Genomic DNA, 17,075 nt, shown 5'->3' on the forward strand with positions numbered 1-17,075 from the left:
AATCCCCCCCCATTCTAATTTCCTTATTCTTGCGGCTAGAGTCAAATACTTTCTGTGGCACACATCAGAGTCAAATACTTTCTATAGAACAAACTTCACGTCAGGATAGGAAACCGAAATTATTAATTAATGTATGTGTGTTACATTAAACATAGAGGAGCGAGTGAAACGTTGGCAAGCAATAGACATTTCAGAACAACTACGGCTGAATTATTATCCTTACACTTTCAAAAATACTAGTCGAATAAGACATGGAAGAGATGACGAACTTTGGCAAAGAGATGTATTTATAGACTAATACAAATCAGTAGCGGATTTATGTACGAGCGACAAGGGCAACCGCCCACGGCGGCGGGACCCGGGGGCGGGGCGCTGACGGGGGGGGTTCACCCAGGGCGCCATACAAGCAAGAACCGCCACATACACTTGAAATAAATAGCCAAACCGAAAACTGCATACAAAATGCTTTCTGCCACTAAGAACAGTGAAATGTAGGCTAAACTGACAACGGAGTTAAGAGCAGAAATCTCAACTAGCAAGCAAGTCCCAGCAATGAAGAACGGGGGGAGGGGGGATTCTGGCAGGGGAGAGAGTTTCGGCACAACACGGGTTTGCCTGAGGCTGATGCCTTGCAGGTGTTTGTACACATGCATATACACACACTCTCATTCAAATAAACACATACAAGAACACACACATACATGTAATAGTGCCAGACATGCACACAAACATATATTGCTGTTATGATTTTAGTTGTCCTTGATGTCCTTTGGAGGAGGGGGGTCTCGAACGGTTGCGGGACAGCTACTGGGGAACTGTGGGGGGGGATCTTGGTTTGGCCAGGTGGGAGATCTGTCAAAGTGCCCTTGAGCAGGGTGTTGACCCTGGATGCTTCTGTGTGTCGCTCTGAATAGAAGTCTATTGGATGACTGGTGTGGTGTAGTTGTTGAGCTGCAAGTATATTGTATGTTTCGGGTATATTCAAGAAACATTTTTTTTTAAAGTTTTCCTGAAAACAGAACATTGACAGCATTTAAAGTGAAATGTTAGGGCCAATCACCCATTAACACATTTCAGTCATAAATCTAGACTATTCTTACCACCATACCTGTGCTCCACTGTATTAGCGGGCCTAGCATATGTGTAATTATGTTTTTGTATAAAGCCGAGATTTTCATGCAAATTCATCAAAGCGGATATATTTTCTTTTCTTCATCTCCAGGCCTTATTCAGTTGTAAAAGTAAGGTAGGAGATCATGACCACATGTAAAGGACTCTTCCAAGTACAGGTACAAGAGGAGTAGCTAATGGGTATCCTAATAAAATACTAAATACGTAAGGTGGTAGGGATTAGGAACTATAGGGTAGGATGCATGGAAAGGGTAGGAACTAGTGGAAGGAGTGGAATGGAACCAGGCCCACATAGCCACAGAGTGCTCAAGGCCGGGACCACAAAAGATTCAAAGCCTCATTAACATAGCTACTCATGTGTGTCCAGCATGAAAGGGGGGGAGGGGGAAGGGAAGAAGGTGGTAGGATGGGGAAAGAGGGTGAGAATGGAGGGGACTGACCTTACTGTGTCGATGACCTGAGTGATTGGCTGCGTCTTGTGTGACAGTGGCACTGTCCAGAGCAGAGATCATTCATGTACCAAGTGGATATGAGCTATTGGCCTGTAGGCTACACTTCCAGCTGGAGGCCAGAGTCCCAGTCCCTCAACGGACACAGAAAGGAGCTTCCTGATCTTTAAAGTTTGTCAATGTCTCGTCTTCAGCACCATCAGAGCTTCTATCATATCAGTGATCAGGAAATCATATATGTAACATGATAAAACCAAAACAGCAGGAAGCATTGGGAATGACATTCCTTTGATCTCCCAATGTTTAAAACAAATGTCAATACGTAGCAGAACATAAACCCCCACCGCAGCATTTAAGAACATCAACATTTATTTCACATGATATAAAACAGATGAGATATGAACATTTTTCATATTAACTCTAATAATAATAACCTCAGACTTATAATTTCTGCTCTGCTCTTTCTATGGTGTACATCATTTACACAATGAAACTTTACATTTATGTACATTATATTTGAATGTCCTGGAGGAACAAAACGCCTGCTTATTGCTTATACATGTGCTGTTCTCTTCTCTCTGTCCAGGACTCCACACAATCAGACAGAATCTAACACACAACCCTAATCTCATAAAACTATTTTATCTCTCTTCTATATTTTACTTTAAATATATCTCAGCCGTAGAAAAAAAAAAAACAGAGAAGCAGATCGATTCTAACCCAGGACATTTACGTGTGGTTGTCAGCGGCGACCAGATTCCGATCCTCCCGACATAAATAAACACAACTTTTATAAAATATTTAAACTCTGTCCAACAGCAGCAATAGGGTGGCACCTTATTGAAGTATAAACCCATTGAATAGTTAGTTCATTCTATATGTTTTATATATGTATATATTAACAACTTCTTTGAACAATGAGGGAATGTGCGGTGTAAAATATGTGGAAAATGAAAAGTTTAGGGCATCGGGTTAAAAACTTAAATGGGAGTAAAACCAGTAAAAAAGACAAGAGCATATGGCGCCCCGGTGTGGTTAAAGTAAAGCACTGCCTTAGTGTGTGTAGATTTGGTGCTTCGCCCTCTCAATAGTGTGTGATTGTGGGAAGACCTCAAATGCATACTCCTCCCATCCTCAGGTCCTTGTCTCCTTCTCAGAACCCATTAGATGAGAAAGGAGTATGCAATTGAGATCTTCCCAGTGTGAGACTCCTCTAATGCTCTTATTTACAACTGTACAGTCCTCTCCTTTTCACAGCAGTGCTCAGCTAATAGACACTCAAGACATCCTCACAGAACATGTCCAAAATAACAGACCATCATAATACCAGTAATTATAATAATCATCATCAATTATCACTCTGGTAATACTATCTCGTCCTCTGATATCTCTGTGTGAATGAAAAAGTTTTGCATCACAGTTATTGTGTAGGCAGGCAGTAAGTAATACGAGCAGGCCTGTGGATCTACTCTTTCTGTCTGTCTGGCTACAGTTGTTTCTATACATACAGAGAGCTACTGGGCATGCTCTGTGCAGGCTGGCTGGTGCCATCATGGCTCTGTAGGATGCCATCTTGGGTCTCCAGGCTGGCAACGCTTATGAGTCACTGCTCACCAAGGTCAATGTCTGGGCTGCAGGGATAAGTGCAAAGAGAGGGAAGTGGTGAAGAGACCGATGATCACACACAAAAATAGCAGAGGTCACAAGCCACAATGTTCAACAACAAAAGAATGTTGAGAAAATGTTTATGCTGACATGACTAGACAGTGCTTTTTGCTTCGGCGACAAATCATGGCTGTGTTTAAATGGCTGGTGTGATGTTGCCTGCTGGTAAGATCTGTGTCGATTGGAGGGTAGATCTCTGAGGGCTGAGCACTGGACCCTGAAGTTGAGGTTAGGGGGTTGATGGGTAGAGTTATTAACTTTACCTACAGTACATATTACCTCAACTAACCGGTGCCCCCGCACATCGACTCTGTACCTGCACCCCCTGTATATAGCCTCGCTATTGTTATTTTACTGCTGCTATTTAATTATCTGTTACTTTTATTTGTTATTCTTATTTTTTGTTGTTGTCTTTTACTTTTTTTATTATACTGCATTGTTGGTTAGGGCTTGTAAGTAAGCATTTCACTATAAGGCCTGTTGTATTCGGCGCATAACATTTGATTTGATAAAGGTCAAAGGTTGTAGGTAAGGACAGAGAAGTCTCTTACTGAGTGTAGTTCAGTTCACAGAACCACCTCCTCGACACGTCTACACACACATGAAGTGGGATCCGTCAGTGAGTTGAGGAGGAGATGGAGGAGAGGGAGAGGAGGAGGACTGGGGTGGAAAGGGCAGGCTTTTCACTGCAAACAACACACACAGTAGCAGTCAAAAGTTTGGACACACCTATTCACTCAAGGGTTTTTCTTCATTTTTACCATTTTCTACATTGTGGAATAATAGAGAAGTCATTAAAACTATGAAATAACACATATGGAATCCATCAAGTGCTATGATGAAACTGGCTCTCATGAGGACCTCCACAGGAAAGGAAGACTCAGAGTTACCTCTAATGCAGAGAATATGTTCATTAGAGTTAACTGCACCTCAGATTGCAGCCCAAATAAATGAATGTCAGAGTTCAAGTAACAGACACATCTCAACATCAACTGTTCAGTGGAAACTGCGTGAATCAGGCCTTCATGGTCGAATTGCTGCAATGAAACCACTACTAAAGAACACCAATAACAAGAATAACTTGCATGGACCAAGAAACACAGGCAATGGACATTGGACTGGTGGAAATCTGTCCTTTGGTCTGAGTCCAAATTTGAGATTTTTGGTTCCAACCGTCATGTCTTTATGAGACACAGAGTAGGTGAATGGATGATCTCCGCATGTGTGTGACCCACCGTGAAGAGATGGAGGAGGTGTGATGGTGCTTTGCTGGTGACACTGTCTGTGATTTATTTAGAATTCAAGGCACTTAAGCAGAATGTCTACCACAGCATTCTGCAGTGATATGCCATCCCATCTGGTTTGGGATTAGTGGGACTATCATTTGTTTTTCAACAGGACAGTGACCCAAAACACACCTCCAGGCTGAGTAAGGGCTATTTGACCAAGAAGGAGAGTGATGGAGTGCTGCATCAGATGACCAGGCCTCCACAATCACCCGACCTCAACCCAATTGAGATGGTTTGGGATGAGATGAACCGCAGAGTGAATGAAAAGCAGCCAACAAAGAAAAGCAGCATACGTGGGAACCCCTTCAAGACTGTTGGAAAAGCATTCCTTGTGAAGCTGGTTGAGAGAATGCCAAGATTCTGCAAAGATGTGTTATTTAATAGATTTGATCTCTTCACTATTATTCTACAATGTAGAAAAATAGTACAGATAAAGAAAAACCCTTGAATGAGTAGGTGTCCAAATTTGGACTGGTACTATACGTAAATGCTTTGACATTTATCAGTTATATATCAATCAATCAATCCATCAATCATTCCATCAATCAATCATCATCAACAAAGCACTATGTTCTCTTACCTGCCATCAGGTTGTTGTTGAGTTTAGCGCCCTCTACTGGTAGTTCATAGGATATGTTAATGTTGTTCCCCTGGGTCTCATGCTCTGGGGCCTCCCCTTGCATCACCTCACTCTGCATCATGTCCTCCTCAAGTTCAGGAGTCAGTGCTTCTGACACAGCAGCTGGCAAACTGGCACAGTCATACCTTCACATACAGTCCTTATTCCAATACTTACAAATGCATCCTTCTTTACTGCCTTTAATGAGGTAGTCACTGATCTAAATACAGTTGGATGAAGGAAGGGATGGTTTTAAAGTATTCAAACAGGGTCAAAGTTGCTATCAATCCAGAGAGGCTAAGATATGTCCTGGTGAGGCCCAGCTAGTCTCACCTGTTGTGGGGAATGAGGGTGTTGGGAGTGTGGGTGTTTCTCCTCTCTGTCTCCCTCTCCCCCTGCTGTTGATGTTGTCCAGGGATCAGGTACTGTACATACAGGGGCTTCACACCCTGATCCGATATCACCATCATCTGGGTCTCTGACACCTGCAACACACGGACAGTGAGTTAGACTGTAGTCTGGGCTGTGTTCAGGCGGTACCAAACAGGAAAATATGTTTTGAAACGGAGCTCTTATTTTTGCCCTACTGAACACGATCTTGGTGGTCTAATGTCAATCCCTAGCGGCTACCTCTTCGATGTTTGGGGATCTGAAGAAACCGGGTAGGTGTAAGGCACCACTCCAGTCCTTGAGTAACTCCAGCAGTACATTTGGTTTATTCTAACCCCTGACAAGCCCACCTGATTCAAACGGTCAACTCATCATCAAGCCACCCAGCCACTCAGTGACGTTTGCCCGGGGCTACAAGAACAAATGCGTACTGTTGAGGATCCACAAGGACTGGAGTTGAGACACATTGGTATAAGACACATGGTGATAACCAATGGACTTAAGCAGCTTTCGCCATATATTTTTTAAAAACTGGGCTACTAAATTAGAGGACATTAATTGAGCCAACTGCATCATCATCATCAGATCATGAGATTCCGTGGAGCTCAGGCCAGCTCTGGGAGGTGTCTCTCTCTCGCTCTCTCTAGCCCAGTGTGAGTCACCACGGCTGGGCTGAGGCCCAGAGATAAACCCCTAAATCCAGCCTGGATCCTCCTCACGCCCACAAAGACTCCCAGATCAGATTAAAGGACATTAACACGGAGACCAGGCTGCCAACACAACACAACCATTTATGCCCTAAAACCCTGAAACACTCTTAGCGCAACATTATTGGATTAGATATAAATTTGTACTTGTACAAGTCTTTCTTCTCTCTCTGAATACTCTTTTTGAAAAGGTTAATTTTTCAGTGAAGGAACACAGTGCTCTGTGCATCCTCGGTAAGGATCTTTCTTATTTATTCAGAGTTACAGTACACCATGCTGACTCAGTCACCACTCCTACTAGTCATAAACATACGTATCAAATGATATTGTCTGCCATACATATTCTGCTCTCTGGTGGTCTGTGTGAGTAGGGACATTCTCCTACCTCTGTGTCCATGTTGGAGCTCTCCGTCTGGGGCTGTGGCTCCTCCTCACTCAGCCTGAGGACAGGGATGACATCCACCTCCTCAGCTCTGTAGCTGATCTCCTCCACCACAGTGATTTCCATCTCCAGCTCCACCAATGCAGCCGTGTCAATATCCAGCGCCTCTTCTGGAGACACTGCAGTCCTCCCTCTGACTAGTTCTTCAGCTGCAGCTCTAGCCCTCTCCAATTCTTCCGCAGCTGCTGCTACTGCGGCCCGGTCTCTCTCCAGCTCCAATTCTGCAGCCCTGTCCAACTCCTCTTCTACAGCCACAGCAGTCCTGGCCATCTCCTGCTCCACCACTGCAGCCACCTCAGTCATGTCTCGCTCCAGCTTTTCTATTGCAGCTCGACCCCTCTCCATTTCTTCTTCAGCAGCTGCTGCAGCTCTGTCTCTCTGCAGCTCCAGTTCTGCACCTCGGTCCCTCTCCAGATGCTCTGTAACTCGGCCTCTGACCTCCTCCAGGTCTTGCAGTGCTGCCTCCAGCTCCTGGGTATCTGTGGAGAACACCTCCAGCCTGACCTGCAGGAGACACACATGCCAAATTAATAACTCAGTTTTACAGTGTGTACACAATCACATTCAATGCTGTGAAACAAGGTTTATCAACACACACACACACACACGCGTAGTCCTATCAAACACACACACCAAACCGAGGAGAGGTTACCTGTGTAACGAAGGGGTTCTCCTTGGAGAAGGATGGAGAGCGTGAGGGGGAGATACTGCTGCTACTTCTCTTCTTCTCCCTGAGCGAGGCCTGCTGGTGTCTCCTGATCCTCTCCAGCTGCTCCTCTACACTCATCCTGGCTCTGCCGCTCTCCCTCTCCCCCGGTCCGCAGGTCTGCTCCACCGCACTGTGAGGACGCTCCTACAGGGGGAGCAGTGGAGCAGGGATCAGTCGAGTTGGATTATTATTTTGTTTTATCTGCCCGTCTATTGGTGACATATTGTGTCCTTCTCCAGCTCTTGTAGTGGTAAAAATGTCAGGGAATGAATAGCAACAGTAGCACTTCCGAGTCCAAAATCAGTGCTGTCCTGTCTATCAAACAACAGTTTCTAATATGTTAGCGAGGGTCAGTGTATAGTTCTGTTCCCCTGCTATTCCCTAAAGTGCTGAGTCAGACTTACAGTCCTGGGGTCAGGCTTCTTGCCCTTCCTCAGGGTGACGTAGGAGGCGATGGTGCAGGACTCTGGGGGGCTCATGGGGGATTTGGTCCTGGGGGGCACGATACCCACTGGGTAGACTGGTACTCCTAATGGGACTTGGAGGGGTGGGGGACTAAGTCAGTGACAAAGCCATTAGAGGTGTTTCATTTTTTATATTCAGTTAATAGAGTACTTATAAACCCTTTATAAGTAATACTTATAATGCTCTTTATAAGTTGACCTATGGAATTTATAATTACTTCTTGAATTCACTGAATTACAATAGTTTTGACCCTAGCACGTATCCAGCCCGAAACAGAGGCGACAGCGTGACCAAACTAGACAGTGATGACAGACAGTGACTGACCTTTAGTGGCCGCAGGCTCCTTGTCAGTGGTCAGCCCCGCCTGTAGTCTGTCCTTGTCATTGTCCTCCCCGTTGTTATCGTCCACCTCCTCGGCCACAGTGGTCAGCTCTGGTTCACTCTTATACAGACGGTAGTCTGGGCCTTGCTGTAGAGGGACAGAGAGTCAGCACACTGAGAGGTACACGCATAGGAAACACGGACACGCGCAGGTCACAAAGTGGTCACGATGGATGTGACCGATGGATGGTCGAGGGACATTTAAAACGGAGCCGAAAAGAGCAGGAAACGGTTAACTGACACTCCAAACACTAAGAGTAGTCACACCGCAGCACAGCACTCAGACACAGTCGGAATGACAACTGGGGTGGAGTCACACACGCTTCCATGGAAAGAAGAATAAGCCAAACTGAAGAGCAAACAGATGATAAACCAAAGGAATGAATGTCAAACTCAACACTCCAGGGTAAGAGGCAGGGAAAAACCTGAATGTCTACAAATGGTAAAACAAATGATTCAGAGCAAACGAAAAGAGAGTCTCAACGGTGACCCAAGTTGGCGATGAGAGATTAACCATGTGTAGTGAGGGTAAAGGTAGAGGGTCAGGGGTCAATTTGTACTGGTCTTGTACAGAGTAGGATAAAACTGCCCCTAGACACTGACCTAAGATCAGTTTTGTATTACCTCACCCTAAAGGTTAAGATTCAAATTTGGTGAAGTTAAACAGATCCTAGATCTGTGCTTAAGGGCAAGTAGCGATGATGAAGCACAAGGACAGGGGTTGAAGGGTCAGGCGTGACGAGTCAGCGTGTCTCTTACACTGCTGTGTGTTCCGTTCCTCTGGCCGTGCTTGCTTGTGTGTGGTGGCGGACGGGCGCCCGAGGGGGAGGGAAGGGGGGGTACTGCGGGAGGGCGCTCTGTTGAGCCGTAGGACTGGGGGAGGGGCGGGCGGAGGGGCTGACGGTCACCCTCCGTGAGAGAACAGAGTGACCGGAACAAGGTCACCGGCTGCCGCATGAGGAGAGGAGAGGATAGATAAAAAGTTGTTGTTGTTGAGACACTCTTGTGACAACAGTAAGCCACACCACACAAGAGTATTAGACAGATCAGCACAGTCTCTGTGGCATTGACTGGAGCTATCTGGCTCACATCCGTTTCACATGTAGGCTGCGGACAGCTTTAAATCAGTTCACAAAGACTCCATGCACAGATTATATACAGTACTTATCTGGTGTTTTTCTTTATCCATAGAGTAGAATTGAGACTCACCTCGTTCTTCTGTAGGTTTGAGATGGGTTTGGAACCAAGGAAACCAGTGTCAGTGGTCCTCTGGGGTTTGTTCTTGGCCAGAGCCTCCATCACATCTTGGATCCTCCACAGCTCTTTCTGGATGTGGACATGCTGCTGGCTGGGAGGTTCCGTCTGCTCACACAGTGACAGAAAATGATTCAAAAACACTCTCCATCTTGCAAAGGCATGTTTGCATGTGTGTGAGTGGTTGAGAGAGTCTTACCTGTGGGCTGCCCAGGGCCTCTAGCTGTTCCAACAGGTTGGTTTTGGCCAGAGAGACGCCAGATTCCATTTTATCATACTCCCTCCACGACCGCTCCAACTCCTGAGAGACGAGAGGGTGTCACTACTAGACAGCGTGTGTGTGTGTGTGTGTGCGTGTGTTTATGCACTGACACTCACAGCATTGACCCTGGAGAGATCTTGACAGGTGCTGATCAGTGTGTGTTGACATCTGCATGTACAGTGTGTGTGTGTGTGTGTGTATACATATTGTGGCGAAATCCTGCACAGAGCCTTCACCGTGCGCTGCCACTTTAAGAGTGCATCAGCAGTAAGGAAGGAGAAAATAAAGACAGCTCGTTCAGCTCTTTGGGGAGGAGCTCTTGGTTGGCGTGACAGTTTGATTGTGTGTGCTATGCTGCAGAAGTTTGCTTTATTTTCAGCGTGTGTAGTTTATAAAGTATTTAACTTAATCATCGGTGTGACAGTTCTAGGTCCGCGCCGGTTATGGATCGCATGGAATTAGTAGCAACATTGTTACGAGGCTTTGACATACAAACCATCGGACGGTCAGACAGTACACCGGCACGCCTGAAGACCACAGCTAAGATCTCTCTTGTTCTCTTTCTCTCTTTAGAGCTGGACTATTATTGCCCTGCCAGACATATTTGGGTGGACATTTTAGTTAAAAGTGAGGTTGCTTGTAAATTGTGTATTGTTATGTGAACTGTATTGAGGTGTACTAATGACATGTGGCCGAGAAGATTGTGGACATTTTTAAGGCCTTTGTTGTGTCTAAGAACACCCCCCACATTCAAACCCTCTGCACTCCTCCACTGGACGATAAATACAGATTATTGCAAATCCTCTGTTGATGACTGGGTTCTTTCTTGTATGAAGTCGCTGTTCAATTGCTCTGCCATTATTATTATTATTATTATTATTATTATTATTATTATTATTATATGAGGTATTCTGGGTGGGGTTACCCCTGTGCTGTGATGTGGGTTTATATGGTGTGTATTCTCTTTTCTCTCCACTGGCTATCTGGTAAACAGGCTACCCTCTAGGCAGTCTCTTCTGCTGATGTGTGTTGGTCTGGTAGTGGTACTCTCTCTATTCTACTATTTTCCTTTCGGCATGTTTAATACCTGCCTGGCGCCCGAACAAAATCTCTCTTTACCCCTCTAATAAATACCGCTACAATATGAACTCACAGTCTTGACCCGTGCCAGTTCTCTACAGGTACTGAGCAGTCCATTCTGCAGTACGTCTCTCTGCTGTATAAGGCTCTGTACGGCCGCTGGGTTGTCAGAGCTCTGCTCTATCTCCTGACTGGCAGACAGCAAAGCCGTCTCCAGGGTGTTCTGCAGAGAGATAGGAAGAGGAAGAAGACGACAACGACACAGGTCAGCACAACATCTACGGCCAACATTTGTCTGACGACTACACACAGAAACACAAACAGAACCACAGGCATAGAACCAACCAAACATTATCATAGCATCGCCACCATCAAAAGTGTGTACCGCCACTCCCAGGACCCTAGGGGGCAGGCTAGAGCTGCTGTCTGCAAGGGAGAGAGAGTCAGTTCCCAGCTGTGAGTCTGCTAGCTCGTCTATCCACTGTGGTACAAGCCTAGCAAAAGAGGGTTGGTAGCCTTGGAGAGACCATGAGAAAGTATTCATACCCCTTGACGTATTCCACATTTTATTTTGTTACAGCCTGAATTAAAAAAAAATTAAAAGTCACCCGTTTACACACAGTATCTCATTTACAAAAGTATTCACACCCCTGAGTCAATACTTTTTTAGAAGCAACTTTTCAGCGATTACAGCTGTGAGTCTTTCTGGGTCTCGAAGTCTCTCTTCAAAATTCTTCAAGCTCTGTCAAATTGGTTGCTAGACCAAGCAGATTAAAGTCAAAACTGTAAATCGGCCACTCAGGGAACAATCACAGTCTTCTTGGTACGCAACTCCAGTGTAGATTTGGTCTTGTGCTTTAGGTTATAGTCCTGCTGAAAGGTGAAATCAACTCAAAGTGTCTGGTGGAAAGCAGATTGAACCACATTTTCCTCTAGGATTTTGCCTTTGCTTAGCTCCATTCAGTTTCTTAATTATCCTGGAAAAACTCCCCAGTCCTTAATGATTACAAGCACAAGCATACCCATAACATGATGCAGCCACCACTATGCTTGGAAATATGGAGAGTGGTACTCAATAATATGTTGTATTGGATAACACTTTGTATGCAGGACAAAAAGTGAATTACCACAGTACTACTTGTAGTAAACAGGATGCATGTTTTGGAATATTTTATTATGTACAGGCTTCTGTCTTTTCAGTCTGTCATTTAGGTTAGTATTGTGGAGTAACTGCAATGTTGTTGATCCATCCTCAGTTTTCCCCTATCACAGCCATTAAAACCTGTAACTGTTTTAAACTTACCATTGGCATCATGGTGAAATCACTGAGCGGTTTCCTTCCTTTCCAACAACTGAGTTAGGAAGGACGCCTGTATCTTTGTAGTGACTGGGTGTATTGATACACCACCCAAAGCGTAATTAATAACTTCACCATTCTCAAAGGGATATTCAATGTCTGCTTTTTTATTTTTACCCATCTACCAATAGGTGCTCTTTTTTGCGAGGCATTGGAAAACCTCCTTGGTCTTTGTGGTTGAATCTGTGTTTGAAATTCACTACTCAACTGAGGGACCTTACAGTTAATTGTATGTGTGGTACAGAGATGAGGTAGTCATTACACACTATTATTGAGTCCATGCGTCTTATTATGTGACTTATTAAGCAGATGTTTACTCCTGAACTTATTTAGGCTTGCCATAACAAATGGGCTGAATACTTATTGACTCAAGACATTTCAGCTTTTCATTTTTGATTAATTTGGAAAAATGTCTAAAAACGTAATCCTGCTTTGAAATTACGGTGTATTGTGTGTAGACCAGTGACCAAAAAATCTCAAGTTAATCAATAGTAAATTCAGGCTGTGACAAAATGTGGAAAATGTCAAGGGATGTGAATACTTTCTGAAGGCCCTGTATCTCCTTCAGTCTCGGCACACTCTCTCTCCTTCTCTCCCTCTGTATGATAAAGGTCTACTCCAGCCTCAGACAGCCCAGTGTGTGTGTTTGTGAAGCAAGTTGTCAGTTGAAAGTCTGTGTACAGTAGTTACCTTCTCTCTGTGTAGTTGCTGTAGTTTCTCCTCCTGTGTTCTCACCACTTGTCCTGCTCACACAGTCTGCTCAGCTTAGTCTGAAACACACACACACACACACACACACACACACACACACACACACACACACACACACACACACACACACACACACACACACACACACACACACACACACACACACACACACACACACACACACACACACACACACACACACACACACACACACACACACACACACACACACACACACACCAGTGTGTATTCTATTAATTGCATCTTTCAATCTATGTCTAGGAAGCCAACTGCTGTGTGTCTAGACTAGAGGATAGGTGCAAAGGGAAATGAATGCTTTGCCCTCTACCTCGACAAGACAATAATAAAAGGACTTGGTCTTACGTCTATGTCCTCTGGCCTCTGGTGGCTGTAGGAGTTGTCTTTGTAGTCCTCAGGGCTGATCTGAAACACCAGACAGCCTTAGAGACACACATGCCTTGTTTACACAGGCAGCCCAATTGTGATCTTCTTTTCACTAAATGGTCTTCTGACCAATCAGATCTGCTTTGAAAAAGATCTGATTTGAAAAGATCTGATGTGATTGGTCAAAAGACCAATTAGTGGAAAAAAGATCACAATTGGGCTGCCTGTGGGAAGACAGCCACAGACAGGGGACAGCAAAACAACATGTAATACAGACCCATGACATGGGTTTTTTCTCAATAGTCTACTTGTCTCCTTGTTAAAACTTCTTTGAGATAGGGGAAGCATTTTCACTTTTGGATGAATAGCGTGCTCAGAGTGAACTGCCTCTTACTCAGTCCCAGATGCTAATATATGCACATTATTAGTATTGGATAGAAAACACTCTGAAGTTTCTAAAACTGTTTGAATGATGTCTGTGAGTATAACAGTATTCATATGGCAGGCAAAAAATCCAAACAGGAAGTGGGAAATCTGAGGTTTGTAGTTTCTGAACTCAACCCTATCGAATACACAGTTGGATATGGGTTATTTTGCACTTCCCAAGGCTTCACACTAGATGTCAACCGTCTTTAGAACTTTGTTTCAGGCTGCTCGTGTGAAGGGAGGCCGGATGGGAGCTGTTTGACTAAGTGGTCTGCCTGCAGCCTCGTTCTCAGTCACGCGCAGTTCACGAGAGAGGTATCTCTCGTTCCATTGCTTTTCTACAGACAATGGAATTATCCGGTTGGAACATTATTGAACATTTATGATAAAAACATCCTAAAGATTGATTCTATACTTAGTTTGACAAGTTTCTTCAAACTGTAATATAACTTTTTGAACTTTTAATCCGACTGGACCTGAACGTGATTTTGGATTTGTTTACCAAACGCCCTAATAAAAGAAGCCATTGGACATAAATGATGGACATTATCGAACAAAACAAGCATTTATTGTGGAACTGTGATTCCTGGGAGTGCATTCTGATGAAGATCATCAAAGGTAAATTAATATTTATGATGCTATTTCTGACTAATGTTGACTGCGCAACATGGCGGATATTTATTTTGGCTGGTTTGGGCTTTGAGCGCTGTTCTCAGATTATGCCTTTGCTGTAAAGTTTTTTAAAAATCTGACACAGCGGTTGCATTAAGGAGAAGTGTATCTAAAGTTCCATGCATAACACTTGAATTTTTATCAACATTTATAATGAGTATTTCTGTGAATTCATGTGGCTCTCTGCAATATCACTTCATGTTTTGAAACTACTGAACATAACACGCCAATGTAAAATAAGATTTTGGATATAAATATGAACTTTACTGAACAAAACATACATGTATTGTATAACATAAAGTCTTATGAGTGTCATCGGATGAAGATCATCAAAGGTTAGTGATTAATTTGATCTCTATTTGTGACTCCTCTCTTTGGCTGGAAAAATGGCTGGGATTTTCTGTGAGTTGGTGGTGACCTAACAATCATTTGTGGAGCTTTCGCTGTAAAGCATTTTTGAAATCAGACAATGTGGTTGGATTAACGAGAATCTTATCTTTAAAATGGTGCCTAATACTTCTATGTTTGAGAAATTTGATTTATGAGATTTCTGTTGATTTGTATTTGGCGCCCTGCAATTTCATTGGCTGTTGGCGAGCCAGTCCTAGACAGGTTAAAGAACCGGACAGGTAAAAGCACATTTCTAGCAGGTATCCACCATACTGATTACAGCCGTCCCGTGTCTTCCGATCAGTGCAGACGAAGGAGATGACACGAGGAGAGGAGGCCACAAGAGTATTAAGATGCACCCATGGTCTGGTTATTCATTTGTGATGTGGTTTTCATGGTAAATATCTGTGTCCTTACAAGAGTTGTCCACAGGGTCAACAAAGCCCAGAGAGAGAAGAGAGAGGGAGGGAGGGTGAAATGGAGCTCTCCATGCAATTTCATTGACCTTCTCTTCTCATAACTTATGACTTAACAACACTTTGGATACAACTTCTCAGCCCAAATGTCCATTTCACAATAAGGAGTGTCAGCCCCCTCTGCTGGGAAATCAGACTGTGTTTTCCACTTCAGTAGCATCACTGATAACAGTCCTACTGATGGAGGCTCCAGGGGTGTGAAGAAGCTATGGAGGACAGGAAGCTGGCATCAGGAGGTCACCAGAGACTAGAGGAGGATGTTCTAACACACACACACACACCCTTAAGAGAGGCTAGAGGGCTGCTGTAGTGGTTGGCTAGGCTGGGTGTATAGTCCTCTGTGCTGGCAGCTCTGCCCTGTGCCACACTAATTACCGTCCCCTCTGTGCACTCTTCATTACTGTCCCCCGGTACACTCTGTCATGGCTGGAGCTTGACTAATGAAAACCTCTAAAAGACCTGGGCTAAATCTGGCCCTTACGGAGGCACACACATTAACGCACACAGTCACACAGTCACACACACACACACACACACACACACACACACACACACACACACACACACACACACACACACACACACACACACACACACACACACACACACACACACACACACACACACACACACACACACACACACAGCTGGGGAAAACCAGCCATCCTCACACTCCTGACTACTTCAGTTAAGGAGCAGGCAGGTGATTTTCAACCCCAGGACAGCTAAAGAGGGGGAGGTTTAAGAGAGCAGGGCTGAAGTCATACCTGTAGAAGCCTGTAATAAAATGATAATTTAGCACAGTTGAAAGGCCAGACTATGGACCTCACACAGTACACCCTCTAGGACAATTTACCCAGCTTCAAATAAAATACCCCTGCACTCTTTCATTCACTATTACACTATTGGGCCACCACCCAAAAAAGGAAGTCATTATATTTTATTAACATTTCATTCAACCTTTATTTAACTAGGCAAGTCAGTTAAGAACAAATTCTTATTTACAATGACGGCCTACCGGGGAACAGTAGGTTAACTGCCTTGTTCAGCGGCAGAACGACAGATTTTTTTACCCTATCAGCTCTGGGATTCGATCCAGCAACCTTTCGGTTACTGGCCCAATGCTCTAACCACTAAGCTACTTAAACAACAGGTTCTCCATTGAGCTCATATCAAACCCATGTAGACAAACGGAACATAATATTACAAAGCACAGAGAAGAGAGGTGCTGATTTGACTGTGATCGTACAGCGCCGAGCCAACATAAGATCCATCATCAACAGCATTGGTATTGCAGGAGGATGGGGGGGTATGGCTCTAAGGTAGCAGCCACCGTAATACCCAGCAGCAACAATACCATCAAGTTACAATGAGGTAGGATGGACATGGCTAATTAGGATGAGGATGTGCTGTAGTCAAAACAACACATGAAGGTACATGTCAAACAATGTTGGGATCATGACACCAGGAAGAGGGGTAACCGACTGACTGACTGCATCCAATGTGAACAAAAACAGGAGGGATCGATGATGGAGGGAGGAGAGGAGTGCAGGAGAAGAGTCATTGGTTTGCCAATAAGACCTTACTTGCTGGTACAGTTGAGGCCGTGGTGCAGAGTTCTCAATCATAGTGTGAATCGTGAAGATTAACGGCTCATTGTCCTTCGTCTAGTGGAGATCAACGTTAGGCAGGGTGGAAGGGAGCAACAACACACAACAGCATAATATAGGTGTTAGTTAGCGAACACAACGGCAGAGCCTAGAAAGGATCCATCGAAATAAAGAACACATTGTTG

General features: G+C 44.4%; 1 protein-coding gene across 1 annotated transcript in view; it reads right to left on the bottom strand.

The window, feature by feature from the left end:
• Positions 1-1,931: 1,931 nt before the first annotated feature.
• The window catches only part of LOC112236830 (pleckstrin homology domain-containing family A member 5), a 199,263-nt gene continuing 184,119 nt past the window's right edge, over positions 1,932-17,075 (bottom strand). Inside the window, 15 exon segments of the mRNA XM_042300200.1 lie at positions 1,932-3,211; positions 5,115-5,284; positions 5,487-5,638; positions 6,636-7,196; positions 7,345-7,545; positions 7,806-7,939; positions 8,191-8,335; positions 9,007-9,195; positions 9,457-9,609; positions 9,701-9,802; positions 10,917-11,066; positions 12,891-12,937; positions 12,940-12,970; positions 13,296-13,355; positions 16,867-16,947. Coding sequence (XP_042156134.1) covers positions 3,177-3,211; positions 5,115-5,284; positions 5,487-5,638; positions 6,636-7,196; positions 7,345-7,545; positions 7,806-7,939; positions 8,191-8,335; positions 9,007-9,195; positions 9,457-9,609; positions 9,701-9,802; positions 10,917-11,066; positions 12,891-12,937; positions 12,940-12,970; positions 13,296-13,355; positions 16,867-16,947 — 2,211 coding nt within the window. The 3' untranslated portion in view covers positions 1,932-3,176.

This window comes from Oncorhynchus tshawytscha, linkage group LG17 (genome assembly GCF_018296145.1).
Source record: "Oncorhynchus tshawytscha isolate Ot180627B linkage group LG17, Otsh_v2.0, whole genome shotgun sequence".
Lineage (NCBI taxonomy): Eukaryota > Metazoa > Chordata > Actinopteri > Salmoniformes > Salmonidae > Oncorhynchus > Oncorhynchus tshawytscha.